Source organism: Salmo salar, chromosome 12, assembly GCF_965601325.2.
Source record: "Salmo salar chromosome 12, fSalSal1, whole genome shotgun sequence".
Lineage (NCBI taxonomy): Eukaryota > Metazoa > Chordata > Actinopteri > Salmoniformes > Salmonidae > Salmo > Salmo salar.
Genome location: NC_138302.1, coordinates 64,014,228 through 64,029,244, shown reverse-complemented (window position 1 = coordinate 64,029,244; position 15,017 = coordinate 64,014,228). Strand labels below are relative to the sequence as shown.

General features: G+C 42.7%; 1 protein-coding gene across 1 annotated transcript; it reads left to right on the top strand.

Annotated features, from left to right (window-relative positions):
* Window positions 1-8,114: 8,114 nt before the first annotated feature.
* On the top strand, window positions 8,115-14,241 carry LOC145859539 (uncharacterized). Its single transcript, XM_082959206.1, has 7 exons — window positions 8,115-8,258; window positions 9,027-9,102; window positions 9,231-9,311; window positions 9,639-9,752; window positions 10,171-10,213; window positions 12,351-12,439; window positions 12,667-14,241. Exons 1-7 carry the CDS (start codon window positions 8,241-8,243, stop codon window positions 12,696-12,698), a joined length of 453 nt encoding a protein of 150 aa, XP_082815332.1. The 5' UTR covers window positions 8,115-8,240; the 3' UTR covers window positions 12,699-14,241.
* Window positions 14,242-15,017: the final 776 nt, after the last annotated feature.

Genomic DNA, 15,017 nt, shown 5'->3' with positions numbered 1-15,017 from the left:
CAGGGTATCCTGCACCGGCTCTGTGCACTGTGTCTCCAGGGCGCTGGGAGGGTCCAGTTCGCCCAATGCCTGCTCTCCGTCCGTGCCGGGCTAAAGTGGGCATTCAGCCTGGAGTATGGGTAAAGAGCGTAAAGTCTAGAACTCCAGTGCTCCCCCACAGCCCAGTTTATCCTGTGCCTCCTCCTCGGACCAGGCCTCCAGTGGATCTCTCCAGCCTGGTCCGTCCTGTGCCACCTCCTCGGACCTCCTCGGACCAGGCCTCCAGTGGATCTCTCCAGCCTGGTCCGTCCTGTGCCACCTCCCAGGACTAGGCCTCCAGTGGGTCTCCCCATCCTGGTCCGTCCTGTGCCGCCTCCCCCACAGCCCAGTTTATCCTGTGCCTCCTCCTCGGACCAGGCCTCCAGTGGATCTCTCCAGCCTGGTCCGTCCTGTGCCACCTCCTCGGACCAGGCCTCCAGTGGGTCTCCCCATCCTGGTCCGTCCTGTGCCGCCTCCTAGGACTAGGCCTCCAGTGGGTCTCGCCAGTCCGGAGCCGCCAGAGCCGCCCGCCAGTCCGGAGCCGCCAGAGCCGCCCGCCTGTCTGGAGCCGCCAGAGCCGCCCGCCTGTCTGGAGCCGCCAGAGCCGCCCGCCTGTCCGGAGACGCCAGAGCCGCCCGCCTGTCCGGAGCCGCCAGAGCCGCCCGCCTGTCCGGAGCCACCAGAGCCGCCCGCCTGTCCGGTGAGTCCTGTACCTGCGCCTAGGGCCAGGCCTCTTACATGTCTCCTCAGCCTGGTGAATCCTGGGTCAGTGCCGCCGGAGCCGCCAGGGACGCCCGCCAGCCGGGCGCAGCCAGGGACGCCCGCCAGCCGAGCGCAGCCATCGCCGCCCGCCAGCCAGGCGCAGTCATCGCCGCCCGCCAGCCGGGCGCAGCCATCACCGCCAGCCAGCCGGGCGCAACCAGGGTCGCCCGCCAGCCGGGCGCAACCAGGGTCGCCCGCCAGCCGGGCGCAACCATCACCGCCCGCCAGCCGGGCGCAACCAGGGTCGCCTGACAGCCGGGCGCAGCTATCACCGCCCGCCAGCCGGGCTCAGTCAGGTTCGCCCACCAGACCTTCGGCGCGGCCAGGTGCACCACCTAAGAGGGCGACGCCGAGGGTGGAGCAGAGGCCACGTCCCGCACCTGAGCCGCCGCCGTAAGAAGGCCCACCCGGACCCTCCCCTTCAGAGTCAGGTTTTGCGGTCGGAGTCCGCACCTTGGGGGGGGGGGGGTACTGTAATGCCCTGGCCATAGAGAGGGGTTTCTGTTCTTTATTTTGGTTAGGCCAGGGTGTTACATTGGGTGGGCGTTCTATGTGCATTTTTCTATGTTGGTTTGTTTCATTGTTTTTGGCCGTGTGGTTTCCAATCAGGCACAGCTGTAGAGTGTTGTTGCTGATTGGGAGTCACACATAATTGCCTGTTTTTCCATTGGGGTTTTGTGGGTAATTGTTTCTGTTGAGTGTTTTGCACCTGACAGGACTGTTTGGCTGTCAGTTTTCTCGTTTTGTGTAGTGTTCTTTAGTAAATTAAAATCATGATGAACACTAACTCCGCTGCGCCTTGGTCTACTCTCTCTCCCGACAGCCGTTACACTTCTGTACAGCACCTTGTTCTTCACGTTGATTTCTTCACGAAATAACCAATAATCTCTTACTCTCAGAGAGGTGTCCTCTTTCACAGCTGGCCATCCTTAGAGAACAACTGACTTTAAGTCCTGTAAGTCTTCATCGACCTCAGTGTACTGTAAAATCTGACAGAACCTGTGGTTTGTAACATTGAGATGCTGTGTCTGGTAAATGTGTGTGAACGCAGCATGCTCAATCTCTACATTGCACACTGTGTGCCAAGTGTATGGTGCATCTGTCCTCCTGCCTTGTGTTGTTGCTCTGCTCAGAGCGTCACTGATGTTCATTTCCAGCCCAGGCTTGTAGATGACACCCAAATTGTAAACTCAGCAAAAAAAGAAGCGTGCCTTTTTCAGGACCCTGTCTTTCAAAGATAATGTGTAAAAATCCAAATAACTTCACAGATCTTCATTGTAAAGGGTTTAAACACTGTTTCCCATGCTTGTTCAATGAACCATGAACAATTAATGAACATGCACCTGTGGAACGGTTGTTAAGACACTAACAGCTTACAGACGGTAGGCAATTAAGGTCACAGTTATGAAAACTTAGGACACTAAAGCTTCTTTGGGATAGGGGGCAGTATTTTGACGTCTGGATGAAAAGCGTGCCCAAAGTAAACTGCCTGTTAGTCAGGCCCAGACGCTAGGATATGCATATAATGAGTTTGTGAGTATAACAGAACTGATATGGCAGGCAAAACTCCGAGGACAAACCATCCCCCCCAAAGAATTCTCAGCTTACCACTATTTTCAATGGCTAGTACTTTAATTATTAGGCCAAGTCCTCCCAGATTGCAGTTCCTATGGCTTCCACTAGATGTCAACAGTCTTTAGAAAGAGTTTCAGGCTGGTTTTTGGAAAAATGACCCAGAAATTGTAGTTTTTATAGGTGGCTCCCATTTTGGCTGTAGTGTTTCCAAGCGCGTGGATGAAAGCGCGTTCTTTCTTATTTATCTCCGGTAATGAACATACTATTCTCCGACTTAAATTTGATAGTTTATTTGCGTATTAGGATACCTAAGGTTTGATTATAAACATTGTTTGACTTGTTTGGTAAAGTTTATTAGTAACCTTTGGGATTCATTTTGTATGCATTTTGATGGAGGGAAACTGGATGGATTATTGACTGAAGTGCGCCAGCTAAACTGAGTTTTTATGGATATAAAGAAGGACATTATCGAACAAAAGGACCATTTGTGATGTAACTGGGACCTTTTGAAGTGCCAACAGAAGAAGATCATCAAAGGTAAGGCATTTTTTATATCGCTATTTCTGACTTTCGTGTCGCACCTGCCTAGTTGAAATATGTTTTTCATGTGTTTGTATGCGGGGCACTGTCCTCAGATAATCGCATGGCTTGCTTTCGCCGTAAAGTATTTTTGAAATCTGACATGGCGGCTGGATTAACAAGAAGTTAAGCTTTATTTTGATGTATTACACTTGTGATTTTATGAAAGTTAAATATTTATAGTAATTTAATTTGAATTTGGCGCTCTGCAATTTCCCGGGATGTTGTCGAGGTGTCCCGTTAGCGGCATGCCTTTCCCAAACAGGTAAAGAGGCCTTTCTACTGACTCTGAAAAACACCAAAAGAAAGATGCCCAGGCTTCCTGCTCATCTGCGTGAATGTGCCTTGCTGCAAGGAGGCATGAGGACTGCAGATGTGGCCAGGGCAATAAATTGCGATGTCTGTACTGTGACATGCCTAAGAGAGCGCTACAGGGAGACAGGATGGACAGCTGATCGTCCGCGCAGTGGCAGACCACGTGTAACAACACCTACACAGGATCGGTACATCCGAACATCACACCTGCGGGACAGGTACAGGATGGCAACAGCAACTGTCCGAGCTACACCAGGAACGCACACTCCCCATCAGTGGTCAGACTGTCCGCAATAGGCTGAGAGAGGCTGGACTGAGGGCTTGTAGGCCTGTTGTAAGGCAAGTCCTCACCAGACATCACCGGCAACAACAAACCCACTGTCGCTGGACCAGACAGGACTGGCAAAAAGTCCTCTTCACTGACGAGTTTTGTCTCACCAGGGGTGATGGTCAGATTCACGTTTATCGTCGGAGGAATGAGCGTTACACTGAGGCCTGTACTCTGGAGCGGGATCGATTTGGAGGTGGAGGGTCCGTCATGGTCTGGGGCGGTGTGTCACAGCATCATCGGACTGAGCTTGTTGTCATTGCAGGCAATCTCAACGCTGTGCGTTACAGGGAAGACATCCTCCTCTCTCATGTGGTATCCTTCCTGCAGGCTCATTCTGACATGACCCTCCAGCATGACAATGCCACCAGCCATACTGCTCGTTCTGTGCGTGATTTCCTGCAAGACAGGAATGTCAGTGTTCTGCCATGGCCATTGAAGAGCCAGGACCTTAATCCCATTGAGCACGTCTGGGACCTGTTGGATCGGATGGTGAGGGCTAGGGCCATTCCCCCCAGAAATGTCTGGGAACTTGCAGGTGCCTTGGTGGAAGAGTGGGGTAACATCTCACAGCAAGAACTGGCAAATCTAGTGCAGTCCATGAGGAGGAAATGCACTGCAGTACTTAATGCAGCTGGTGGCCACACCAGATACTGACGATTACTTTTGACCTCCCCTTTCTTCAGGGACATATTATTCCATTTATGTTAGTCACATGTCTATGGAACTTGTTCAGTTTATGTCTCTGTTGTTAAATCTTGTTATGTTCATACAAATATTTACACATCTTAAGTTTTCTGAAAATTAACACAGTTGACAGTGAGAGGACGTTTCTTTTAGTTTTGCAGCTGCATTAACATGCCTTGGAGACGCTTAGGGCCACAGAGGAGGGGCTTCTCGAAGATTGCAATCAGCGGCTTATGATCTGTCTCAGCTGTTATTAACTCTCTGCCATACAAAAAAGTAAGGAATTTGTATGTCGGCCCTGTATTAAAGAACATAAATGGTTAAAGAAAAGTGTGATAAATAAAAACATTTACCAATTTCATTTAAGGACCAAAAAACTGACAGCTGTGCCAAATAAATTGCAAAATAGTTGGGAAGAGATTTTCGATGTACCCATTCCATGGCACATGGACAACAACGCCGGATTTAAAACTTCTAATTTTTCAATTTAAATTAATATACAAAATTCTTGCAACCAATAGAATGTTATATATATGGGGGATTCAATCTTCCCAGCTCTGCAGATTTTGCTGTGAGGAGGCAGAGTCATTAGATCATTTATTTTGGTATTGTCCATATGTAGCTCGTTTTTGGTCACAGGTCCAGGAATGGCTGAAGAATTGCAACATTTGCCTAGAACTAACGCTGCAGATAGCAATACTGGGTGATTTGAAAAGCCATAGTCAATCAATAATATAATAATTATTTTAGTAAAAAAATATATTTTAAATGTTCAATCTGTAGAAGCTATGAGAATAGAAAGGTTCAGTACTTTTGTCAAGCATCACAGCACAGTTGGCAAATAGAAATCCAAAATGGATGGTGTTGAGAGATAGATGGGAGGGGTTGAATGGAGCTGAAGGATGGGACTAATAACAAGATAACCAATGTAAAACATACGGGGTCTGTAAAATGTATATAGGTTCAGACATTTTGTGAAATAGCACAGTTACAAATAGAAACAAACAAAATATAACTATTGTAAAATAGATTGTGTCTGTAAAATGTGTATAAGATGTATAAACTGAAGGTAGAAGTCTAAGTGTTATTGTTTATTAATTTACTCCATTTGGGGGAAGGGTGGTAGGGTTTGCGGGGAATAATAAAGGTATATTCTAAAAAAAGTATGTATGTCTATATAGGTATGTGTATGTATATATGTGTATATGTATGCATATGTGTATGTATATGATTATATATATTTACCCCAAAAATATATGGGGGATTGGAAATGATGCAGACAATTACATTGATGGAAGCAACAATCTTTCTGCAATATTAAGCTGATCCACCCCTTATATAAAAAATAAAAAATAAAAAAACTCTCTGCCATACAGATAATTATGAAATTTCTGGCAAGCAAATAAAGCAAAGCAAACGCCTTGGGCTGACCCTGTTGCATTAGGCAGCCCAATCCATTCTTGCTTGCGTCACTCTGCACAATGACTGGTTTCGAGACGTCATTGCACCTCAGAACAGGCTTGACAGACACCAGACACTTTATTTTCTGTACAGCTTGCTCATGTTTAGGCAGCCAGTGCTACACACTGTTCTTGTCCAGGAGATGGCGAAGTGGCTCACACACCTCAGACAGGTTGGCCAGGTGTGTCATAAATCCAATGAAATGCTGTACTGCCTCGGTATAAGTGGGCATGGTCTTCTCTGGGTCTATTCTCAGTCCCTCGGAGGATAGTAAGTGTCCATGAAACTTAACTACTTACAGCTTGAACTGCAGCTTTTGCACACTGAGCCTGAGTCTCACCTCCCTGCACCGGTCCATCATTCCGTGCAGATTGTTCTCGTGGTCACACTCCGCCTCTTTATCAGAGTCCCCGCATCCAACAACAAGAATATAATCTGCATTCGGCTCCATGCCTCTGAGGTGCCCTAGCAGTTCATAAATATCAGGGGCCACGGACAACCCAAAGGGACGTTTCAGCCATCTCATCCTCCCCCATGGCATCCAGACCATCGTCATCCTGCTGCTGTCGTTATCAAGTTCACACTTGAGAAAGGCATCTCTGGCATCCACCAGCATAAATATGCGTGATTTAGGCAGTGTTTACAACATATCCTCTAATGTTGCCATAAAGTAGACATTTTCAGTGTTTTGTTAAGGGGTTTTGGATTCATGCATAATCTGATATTTTCTGTTTTGGCAACTACGACCATGTTGCTTATTCAGGCGTCGTGTCAGTGACGGGGGTGATATGTCCATCACATTCAAATTTCTCCCGTTGGGCTTTCACTCATGTCTTCAAGGCTACAGGCACATTCCGTTGTGCAACTTGTGTCCAGTATGAAGCACAGAGTCCACGGGATCTTCGAAAACGTCATAATATGCGCTCAGCAGCTGTTCTTTGGTTAAAGGTCCTTTGAGGCACTGCTCCACTTTGTTTAGCTACGCTGGTATTATGACAGCCATGAGTCCTAAGTGCTCATGTGTAGAACCAGAGAGTAGTGGATTTTGGTATATCTCAACAACTTCAAAGACTAGTTTGTGCTTAACCCCTTAATGACACAGTCTGTGTGATATCACCCAATTGATCTCATTAACGCTCCCGAGTACAGCTTCAGTAGTGTGTTGCTTGCCTCCTCATGCATTTCTCAGTAACCTACTAGAAATCCCCTAAAATAACCCTTGTGTAGCCTACAGTATTACATTTTATTCACACTTAATAGACAAACGACAACAATGTGTTTGGTGACAACAATATTACAGACAAGACAAATTGTAGGCTATAACATGGGACACAACATTACAGTAACATAGATAAATGCATTAGCTATATTGTCTCAAGTAGGATATTTTATTTATTTATGTTAAACATTTGGTTCACATGTAGGTAGGCCTATGTAATTAAATCATAAGGATGTAAGGATGAAGATGTATATAATATGCTCTAAATAGTCATCCACCTAAAAGAGTAAACATGCATTGATAATAACCAAAGATAGGTGGCAAAATCAACCATAAAAAACAATCATAATAAACAGAAAAAAAGTTTTTCTCCCATAATGCTTTGGTTCCGACTTCAAGTTGCATTTAGTGAGGAGCAATTGCTGAAATTTCCAGTCGACTGCAGTTCATGATCTTTAAACACATAATTGTTGTAAAGGTCATGCAGTCAAAATGTAGCTGAAAGTCAGAAAATGTTTATAACCATAATGCTTGAACGCCCCCAATGTCTTGCGCAATACATTCCAACTAGGTGTAGGCATATGGTTCTGGGTGTAAACAGATTGTGATAGAGCACCCTGATTATAACGACAGTGGTTGCCATGGCCACAACATTTTTTCCGGATGTTGTGTAGACCTGCATTTCAAGCAGTTTGTTTACATGGCTCCCTCCAAACAGTGAAACAAAACTATTTTAGCATTTCAAATGTCTTGATTGCATTGTACAAACCTATCCATACTAAAGGATTATATGATTTGTTGCCCTTCACTGTGAAATATTTTGTTCTTGGGCAAAATGAGTAGTATTGCAGTAGTTGAAGTCCCAAAAATGTATCCCAAACGGTCCAAAAACATGTATAGCCTAATGTGTCACAAGTATAAGTTGTGAAAAAGTATTCATAAGAAATAAAAGTGGGTTAGAATTCGTAGGAGTCTCGACTAATGTGGCAACTTTTTACAAGCATAATTGAATCACACTTAATAAGCAATTGTGTAACAATAAACATAGCGCTATGCAACTATAAATACACGCACATGTCATTGCCATGAACAAAACCACGTGTGTCGTTTCTCCCTCAAATTGGCCAATGAGGTTCAATCTCTGGGTTCCTCATATCTGAGCAAGTCTGAGCTCATATAACTTCTGTGCGTCAAGACTGAGCATATCGGACTTCTTCGCTTTGGCTACAGAGAGATACAGTTATTTGGACAATACAGATGCAAATCATTTGAATCGCCTTTAACGTCAACGGAATAATGTCGTTCTTCAGAAATGTAAGTGCATCCAAAACCTACATAATTGATTATCGAATTTATTATAGCCTATCTGCTGCTCAGAACAAACTAAACCATATTATAGCCTGCATTCTGCTGCACATAACAAACCAAAATAAAGCCACAGTCCTGCTGTTCAATGGTCATACATAGATTTTTGATCATTTTTAACTTATGTATACAATTAAGTGTCTTATCCTATCATAACCCAAGATCTAGGGCTGCATTTTGTAATATTGTTGATGTTTTTGTTGTCAAGACTGTGTAACAATGTAGGCTATAGTTTGAAGAATATGGCATATTCTTCAAACTATAGCCTACATTGTTACACAGTCTATAAAATGATGTTCAGTTACATTTCCCTCTGCCCTATCCTTCTGTTTATTTTAATCATTGTTGTATTTCATTTGTTCCTCCCATGTTTTGTTACATTCAATTCATTGACCAATCAAAAACCATGTAATTACAAGTCTATAAAATATAGTATAGGAATTAGTAAAACAGTAGGCTGGATTAGTATTACCAGTTTTATACTATAAGGCTAATAGTGCACATGCAGTAGTTGCAGTAGGTTATCAGCCGATTGTGAGGGCCCTACGCCTAGGTCCTAGTCCCAAATATGTTAATTGCCTAAAGATGCCCCTCTATATTTTACAATGCTGCATGTTGCTGACAGTGCAGTACAGCTAGCTACCTGTAGCCAGGCACACACCTCTTCTGCTGCCTGTTACTAAAGCCACTGGGTTAACACTGTCTTCCCCTTTCTAGATTCTCTTGCATTCTCTGCTGGCCATAGCATATGTAAATCTCTGCATTGGACAGCACTGTCCATCCTGTCCTCTAGGTACATTTCATCTAAGCTTTATTGTCCTATAAATTATGGTTTTATGTTTCAATCATCATTTCAATCTGTTTTGTTCTTCACAGTCATTCTCATGTTTATGGTTATTCATGATGTGTCCTCTCATTTAGGACGATTTACCGTCAAAAACTGCAGCCAGCTGGATGGGGGGTGGACAGGACCTAGCTGTATTCTATGCAGTGACTGTAAAGGTAAAAAACACACAATCTGTAAAATATTGAAGTAAGATGATTATTTTGTCGAATGTATAACTTGATGGAGAAAATTAACTGGTATTCTTACTGGCATGCCCAACAGATGTGACTTGAAAAAAAATGTAAAATGTACGTATATATCTGACACAGTACTGAAGAGCTGGATAATACAGATTACTTGACATTTTTTTATTCCATTCATTCTTTGTTTGCTACAACCCAGACTTAGGAGTTGATTCGTGCCAGTAGCTCACTTCCTTATGTGCTTGCAGACTGGTCAATCTGTTGTTAAGTGTGTCTATATGTCTGTTTGACCCATGGCAGGTAAAGGCAAGATTACTTTTAGTTCCTGCTCAACCTTCTCAGACACGGTGTGTGGCTGCAAGGATGGATACAACATGACCTCAATGGGTGATTGCCAGAAACATGAATCATTGGGTAATTATGCATTGGGTGATTATGCGGTTGTATTTGAAAAGAATACATTTTTAAATGTCTTTCCTATCTACAGCCACAAGGACACGGAAATGCAATTTCCAGTTTAATATTGTACCAGACTTTGCAGTTCTGTTGTTTGCTTTCAGTTGCCTAAAATTGCTATGGTTACTGGGTAAACAAGACCGGTTGTCAACATGTGTGGTCTGAGATTGTATGTGATATGACTAGAAATACAGTACAAATTCCATTCTTGTCCCGAGTCCCGACTCCTTCTGTATTATGCAACACTTGGCTTGTGTGCCCTCAAATTGCATTCATTGCCCACGTGTACTACTGAGAGATTTCACGTCATGTCTGAAAGCTGCCCCATTCTATGTTTATTGGTCATGTTTTGATCCACACTGTCTTTTTTTTTCAGATTCACCATTGGATTCTGTTGGGTGCATGAGATCTACAGCAATGTAAGACTGCATGCCTCTGATCAATTAGTTGCTAATAGTTTACATGAAATTGCGACTTGAAATGTGGCTGTATTGCATATATGTGGGGAGGTGTGCCCCTTTCTGTCCAATGAGGTCATTTCTGGAGAAAGTTAACTGCAAGTAAAAATGTGGTCACACTTTAGAATAGAGAACACATTTTAAGGTACACCCACACTGAGACCGCTTACTAAGAATCTGTTTGTTATGTAACTTGCTTCTTTATCTTTATTATGGCTAACAATAAGGTTATTAAGGATGGTCAGTAATACATAACTACATTATATTGTTTGAATAACAAATCACTGGAGTAAGGCCTAATTTATGGCTAATAAGACATGATATTCAGGCCCATTGACTTTTTCCCCAAAAATGTATGTTGCAGCCTTATTCTAAACTGGATTAAATAACAAAAAATCCTCAGCAATCTAGACACAATACCCCATAATGACAAAGGGAAAACAGGTTTTTAGAAATTCTTGCAAATGTATTAAAAAATTTAAATTAAAAAAACAGATACCTTATTTACATAAGTATTCAGACCCTTTGCTATGAGACTCGAAATTGAGCTGAGGTGCATTCTGTATTCATTGATCATCCTTGAGATGGTTCTACAACTTGATTGGAGTCCACCTGTGGTAAATTCAATAGATTGGACATGATTTGGGAAGGCAAACGGTGCATGTCAGAGCAAAAACCAAGCCATGAGGTCGAAGGAATTGTCCGTAGAGCTCCGAAACAGGATTGTGTCGAGGCAAAGATCTGGGGAAGGGAACCAAAACATTTCTGCAGCATTGAAGGTCACCAATAACACACTGGAAATCCTTCTTAAATGGAAGAAGTTTGGAACCACCGAGACTCTTCCTAGAACTGGCCGCCCGGCCAAATCTGAGCAATCAGGGAGAAGGGCCTTGGTCAGGGAGATGTCCAAGAACCCGATGGTCACTCTGACAGAGCTCTAGAGTTCCTCTGTGGAGATGGGAGAACCTTTCAGAAGGACAACCTAACCATCTCTGCAGCATTCCACCGATAAGGCCTTTTTTGGTAAAGTGACCATACGGAAGCCACTCCTCAGTAAAGGCACATGACAGCCCACTTGGAGGTACCAAAAGGCACCTAAAGACTATCAGACCATGAGAAACAAGATTATCTGGTCTGATGAAACTAAGATTGAACTCTTTGACCTGAATGCCAAGCATCACGTCTGGAGGAAACCTGGCACCATCCCTACGGTGAATTATGGTGGTGGCAGCATCATGCTGTGGTGATGTTTTTCAGCGGCAGGGACTGGGATACTAGTCAGGATCGAGACAAAGATGAACGGAGCGAAGTACAGAGAGATCCTTGATGAAAACCTGCTCCAGAGTGCTCAGGACCTCAGACTGGGGTGAAGGTTCAGTTTTCAACAGGACAACGACCCTAAGCACACAGCCAAGACAACACAGGTGTGGCTTCGGGACAAGTCTCTGAATGTCCTTGAGTGGCCCTGCCAGAGCCCAGACTTGAACCCAATCAAACATCTCTGGAGAGACCTAAAAATAGCTGTGCAGCAACACTCCTCATCCAACCTGACAGAGCTTGAGAGGATCTGCAGAGAAGAATGGGAGAAACTCCCCAATTACAGGTGTGCCAAGCTTGTAGTGTCATACCCAAGAAGACTCGAGGCTGTATTCGTGCTTCAACAAAGTACTGAGTAAAGGGTCTGAATATTTACTGTATGTAAATGTGATATTTCCGTTTTTTATTTGTAATAAATTAGCAAAAATGTAAAAAAAAAAAATATATTACAAAAAATAAACTGTTTTTGCTTTGTCATTATGGGGTATAGTGTGTAGATTGATGAGGGAAGAAAACAATTTAATACATTTTAGAATAAGGCTGTAACCTAACAAAATGTGTAAAAAGTCAACGGGTCTGAATACTTTCCGAAGGCACTGTATATGCGCTGCTTATAAACAACACAGTTGTGTGTGTGTGTGTGTGTGTGTGTGTGTGTGTGTGTGTGTGTGTGTGTGTGTGTGTGTGTGTGTGTGTGTGTGTGTGTGTGTACCTTAAAATAAAGTGATTCCAAAAATGCTTAGCTAACTCGCTGTCTTTTTGTGTGCCTGTCTTTCTGTAGTGTCATCGTGACCCTTGTGGTCCTTGTTTTCATTATCACGATCCTGTCCATGGCCTTGATTTGCTTGCGCAAAAAGTGGTACAAAAAAGGTAAAGAGCTTATTTAACCACATTTAAAGTATAATATATATAGTTGGACTATTTTACCTTATCAGGCAATTACTGCAGCACTCATAGGTTCTCAGGTGAGGCACCCCTCTGTCCGGACATCAAAAGGCAACAATCTATACATTGCCACAATTGTGTTGCTTAATTTGGCACATTATCTCACTCAAAATAAATTACTTAAAAGCAGTACTGCATGTTTCCTCTCTCAGGAGCACACCAAAAGCTGCCGCAGAGTGTGTGATGTCACATGAACGAAGCTGGAAGTTGGAGCCAGGATTCCGAGCAACTTTGGAAAAAACAAAACACCCTTGGGATAGCAAAGATAATCTGAATTAGAACACAGATACTTTTGTTACCTGAGGTCTCTCTCTTCCAGCCTGTACTTTGGTGCTTCACACCTTTTAGGTATTTATTTTTATTTTACAAAAGCAAAATGACAGAACTCCTCTGTCAACAACATAAAACACCCTCATACAAGAAGCTGGGTAAACACACCAACAGCATATCACTTAAAAAAATATGATTTTTATTTTATTATTTTTTTTACCCCCTTTTTCTCCCCAATTTCGTGGTATCCCATTGGTAGTAGTTACAGTCTTGTCTCATCACTACAACTCCCGTACGGACTCGGGAGAGGCGAAGGTCGAGAGCCATGCGTCCTCCGAAACACAATTGTGCGCCGCCCCATGGGCCTCCCAGTCACGGCCGGCTGTGACACAGCCTGGGCTCGAACCCCAAAAAATTTGATTTTATATCTGGCAGTGTAGAGATGTCCACTTTTTTAAAAATTAATTGTATTACTTCCTATTCTATTATCTTAAGACATCAAGGGCCAATTGCATGTGGAAATTGTATTCTGTTTTATATGAGTTTTACATACATGTTTTTCTCCAATCTGTGTTTATCAAGTGTGTATGTATGTGGGAAAGTATTTTAGTCCTGCTTCCTTAGACAAGCAGGAGTATTGCCTTTTTTATGCATTTTTTTGGTTTTTGTTATGCCTTGCAATGGCATATGCCTTCCAAACAGTGGCTTGACCACTTTTAAGGTATCTAGTATGGAAAAGAGGGTAAAGATGCATTCCCCTTCCATTCTTCAGTTTTTCTGTCCAGTACAATTAAGGAATGGTTTGGAAAATAGTGTTGAGTGCAATTCACAAGTAGCCTCTCGTAGAATTTGTGTCTCAACTTTACAGTAGTGAGCTGAAGTACTCAGAAATGTGAATAAAGTTTTAAAGTATTCGAATGAAAATACTTCAACAGTATTAGATGTTTTAAATTAAACCTAGGTAGGCGAGAGGTAGATGACATATATTTGTAAAAAAATATATTGCAACATATTCCCGTAGCTTAAGCATCAGATGTTTTGCTGAATTGGGGTATATATCTATGTCTATGACATATTGTATTGCAACTGTTATGTTGTTCAAAGTATAGGCCTATTTTAAAAGTAGTCATTGTTATACTACATTGGCCTAATAGGGATAGCCTACTCCTACAGTAGCTTAAGCATCCGTTTTTACTAAGACCTTGTGTTTGTCTGTACGACACTTTGTTTTTGAAGGGTTAGAGTTCAAATTATAGGCCTATATGAATTGTAGTAATTGTTTTACTATAGCCTACTGCCATAGCCTACTACATCATCAAAGATGGGATAATTTGGTTTGTCTTTCTATTTATTTATTTTTTATTCTCATTTTATAATGTATTATTAATTTGACTCTTTGTTTATTTCTCTGTTTGTCTGAAAAATGTTTAAATAAATATCTCTGTCAAGCTTTCTAACTGCCAAGCTTTATTGTCTTTATTAAATGGATAGTTCATCCAAATTACAAAATTACATTGTTTCCTTTCGTGTAAGCAGTCTATGGGCAAGGTATGACAGCAATTCATGTTTTGGTCTGTTTCCCTGGTGCTGTTTCCAAATGCTAAAGTTTTAGCAAATGTGGCACAAATCCCATTCAAGTCATGGGAATGATATTAGCATTTTTCAAATCATCAATAACTTACTTTTTTGAGGTCATCAATACATTTTAGATACTTTTGGATGATTTGGACATGATGTGAGAAAAATGCTAATATCAGTCCCATGACTTGAATGGGATTTGTGCAGCATTTGCTAAAACGTTAGCATGTGGAAACAGTGCCAGGGAAACTAAACCAAAGCATGAATTGCTGCCATACCTTGTCCATTACTCATTACAGGGTAAGGAAACCAATGTGTCATTTTGTCATTTGGATGAACTATCCCTTTAAGTTCTCACCACTAGGTGGTACTAAGAACCTTTCCAAGATCCTTTTCACCTGATAGCTTGTGATTGAGGTGGTTCGATTAATCTCGCACGGGCGCCCGTGTAGGTGTGTTTTGCACTGGCTGAAAGTTTATTGCATTTGATTTGGAATCAGGCTGCCTCTCAGGCGTGAACCAGGTGACCCTCTCTGTTTTTGAATTTTTTATTGAACCTTTAGGCAAGTCAGTTAAGAACAAATTCTTATTTACAATGACGGCCTACCAAACGAACAAAAGGCCTCCTGCGGGGATGGGGGCTGGGATTAAAAAT

Bases quoted from the DNA above. Each gene is read 5' to 3' on its own strand.
- LOC145859539 (XM_082959206.1), top strand. The intron at 9,103-9,230 runs GTACATTTCATC...CCTCTCATTTAG, and splicing joins CTGTCCATCCTGTCCTCTAG to GACGATTTACCGTCAAAAAC. The intron at 12,440-12,666 runs GTAAAGAGCTTA...TTCCTCTCTCAG, and splicing joins CAAAAAGTGGTACAAAAAAG to GAGCACACCAAAAGCTGCCG.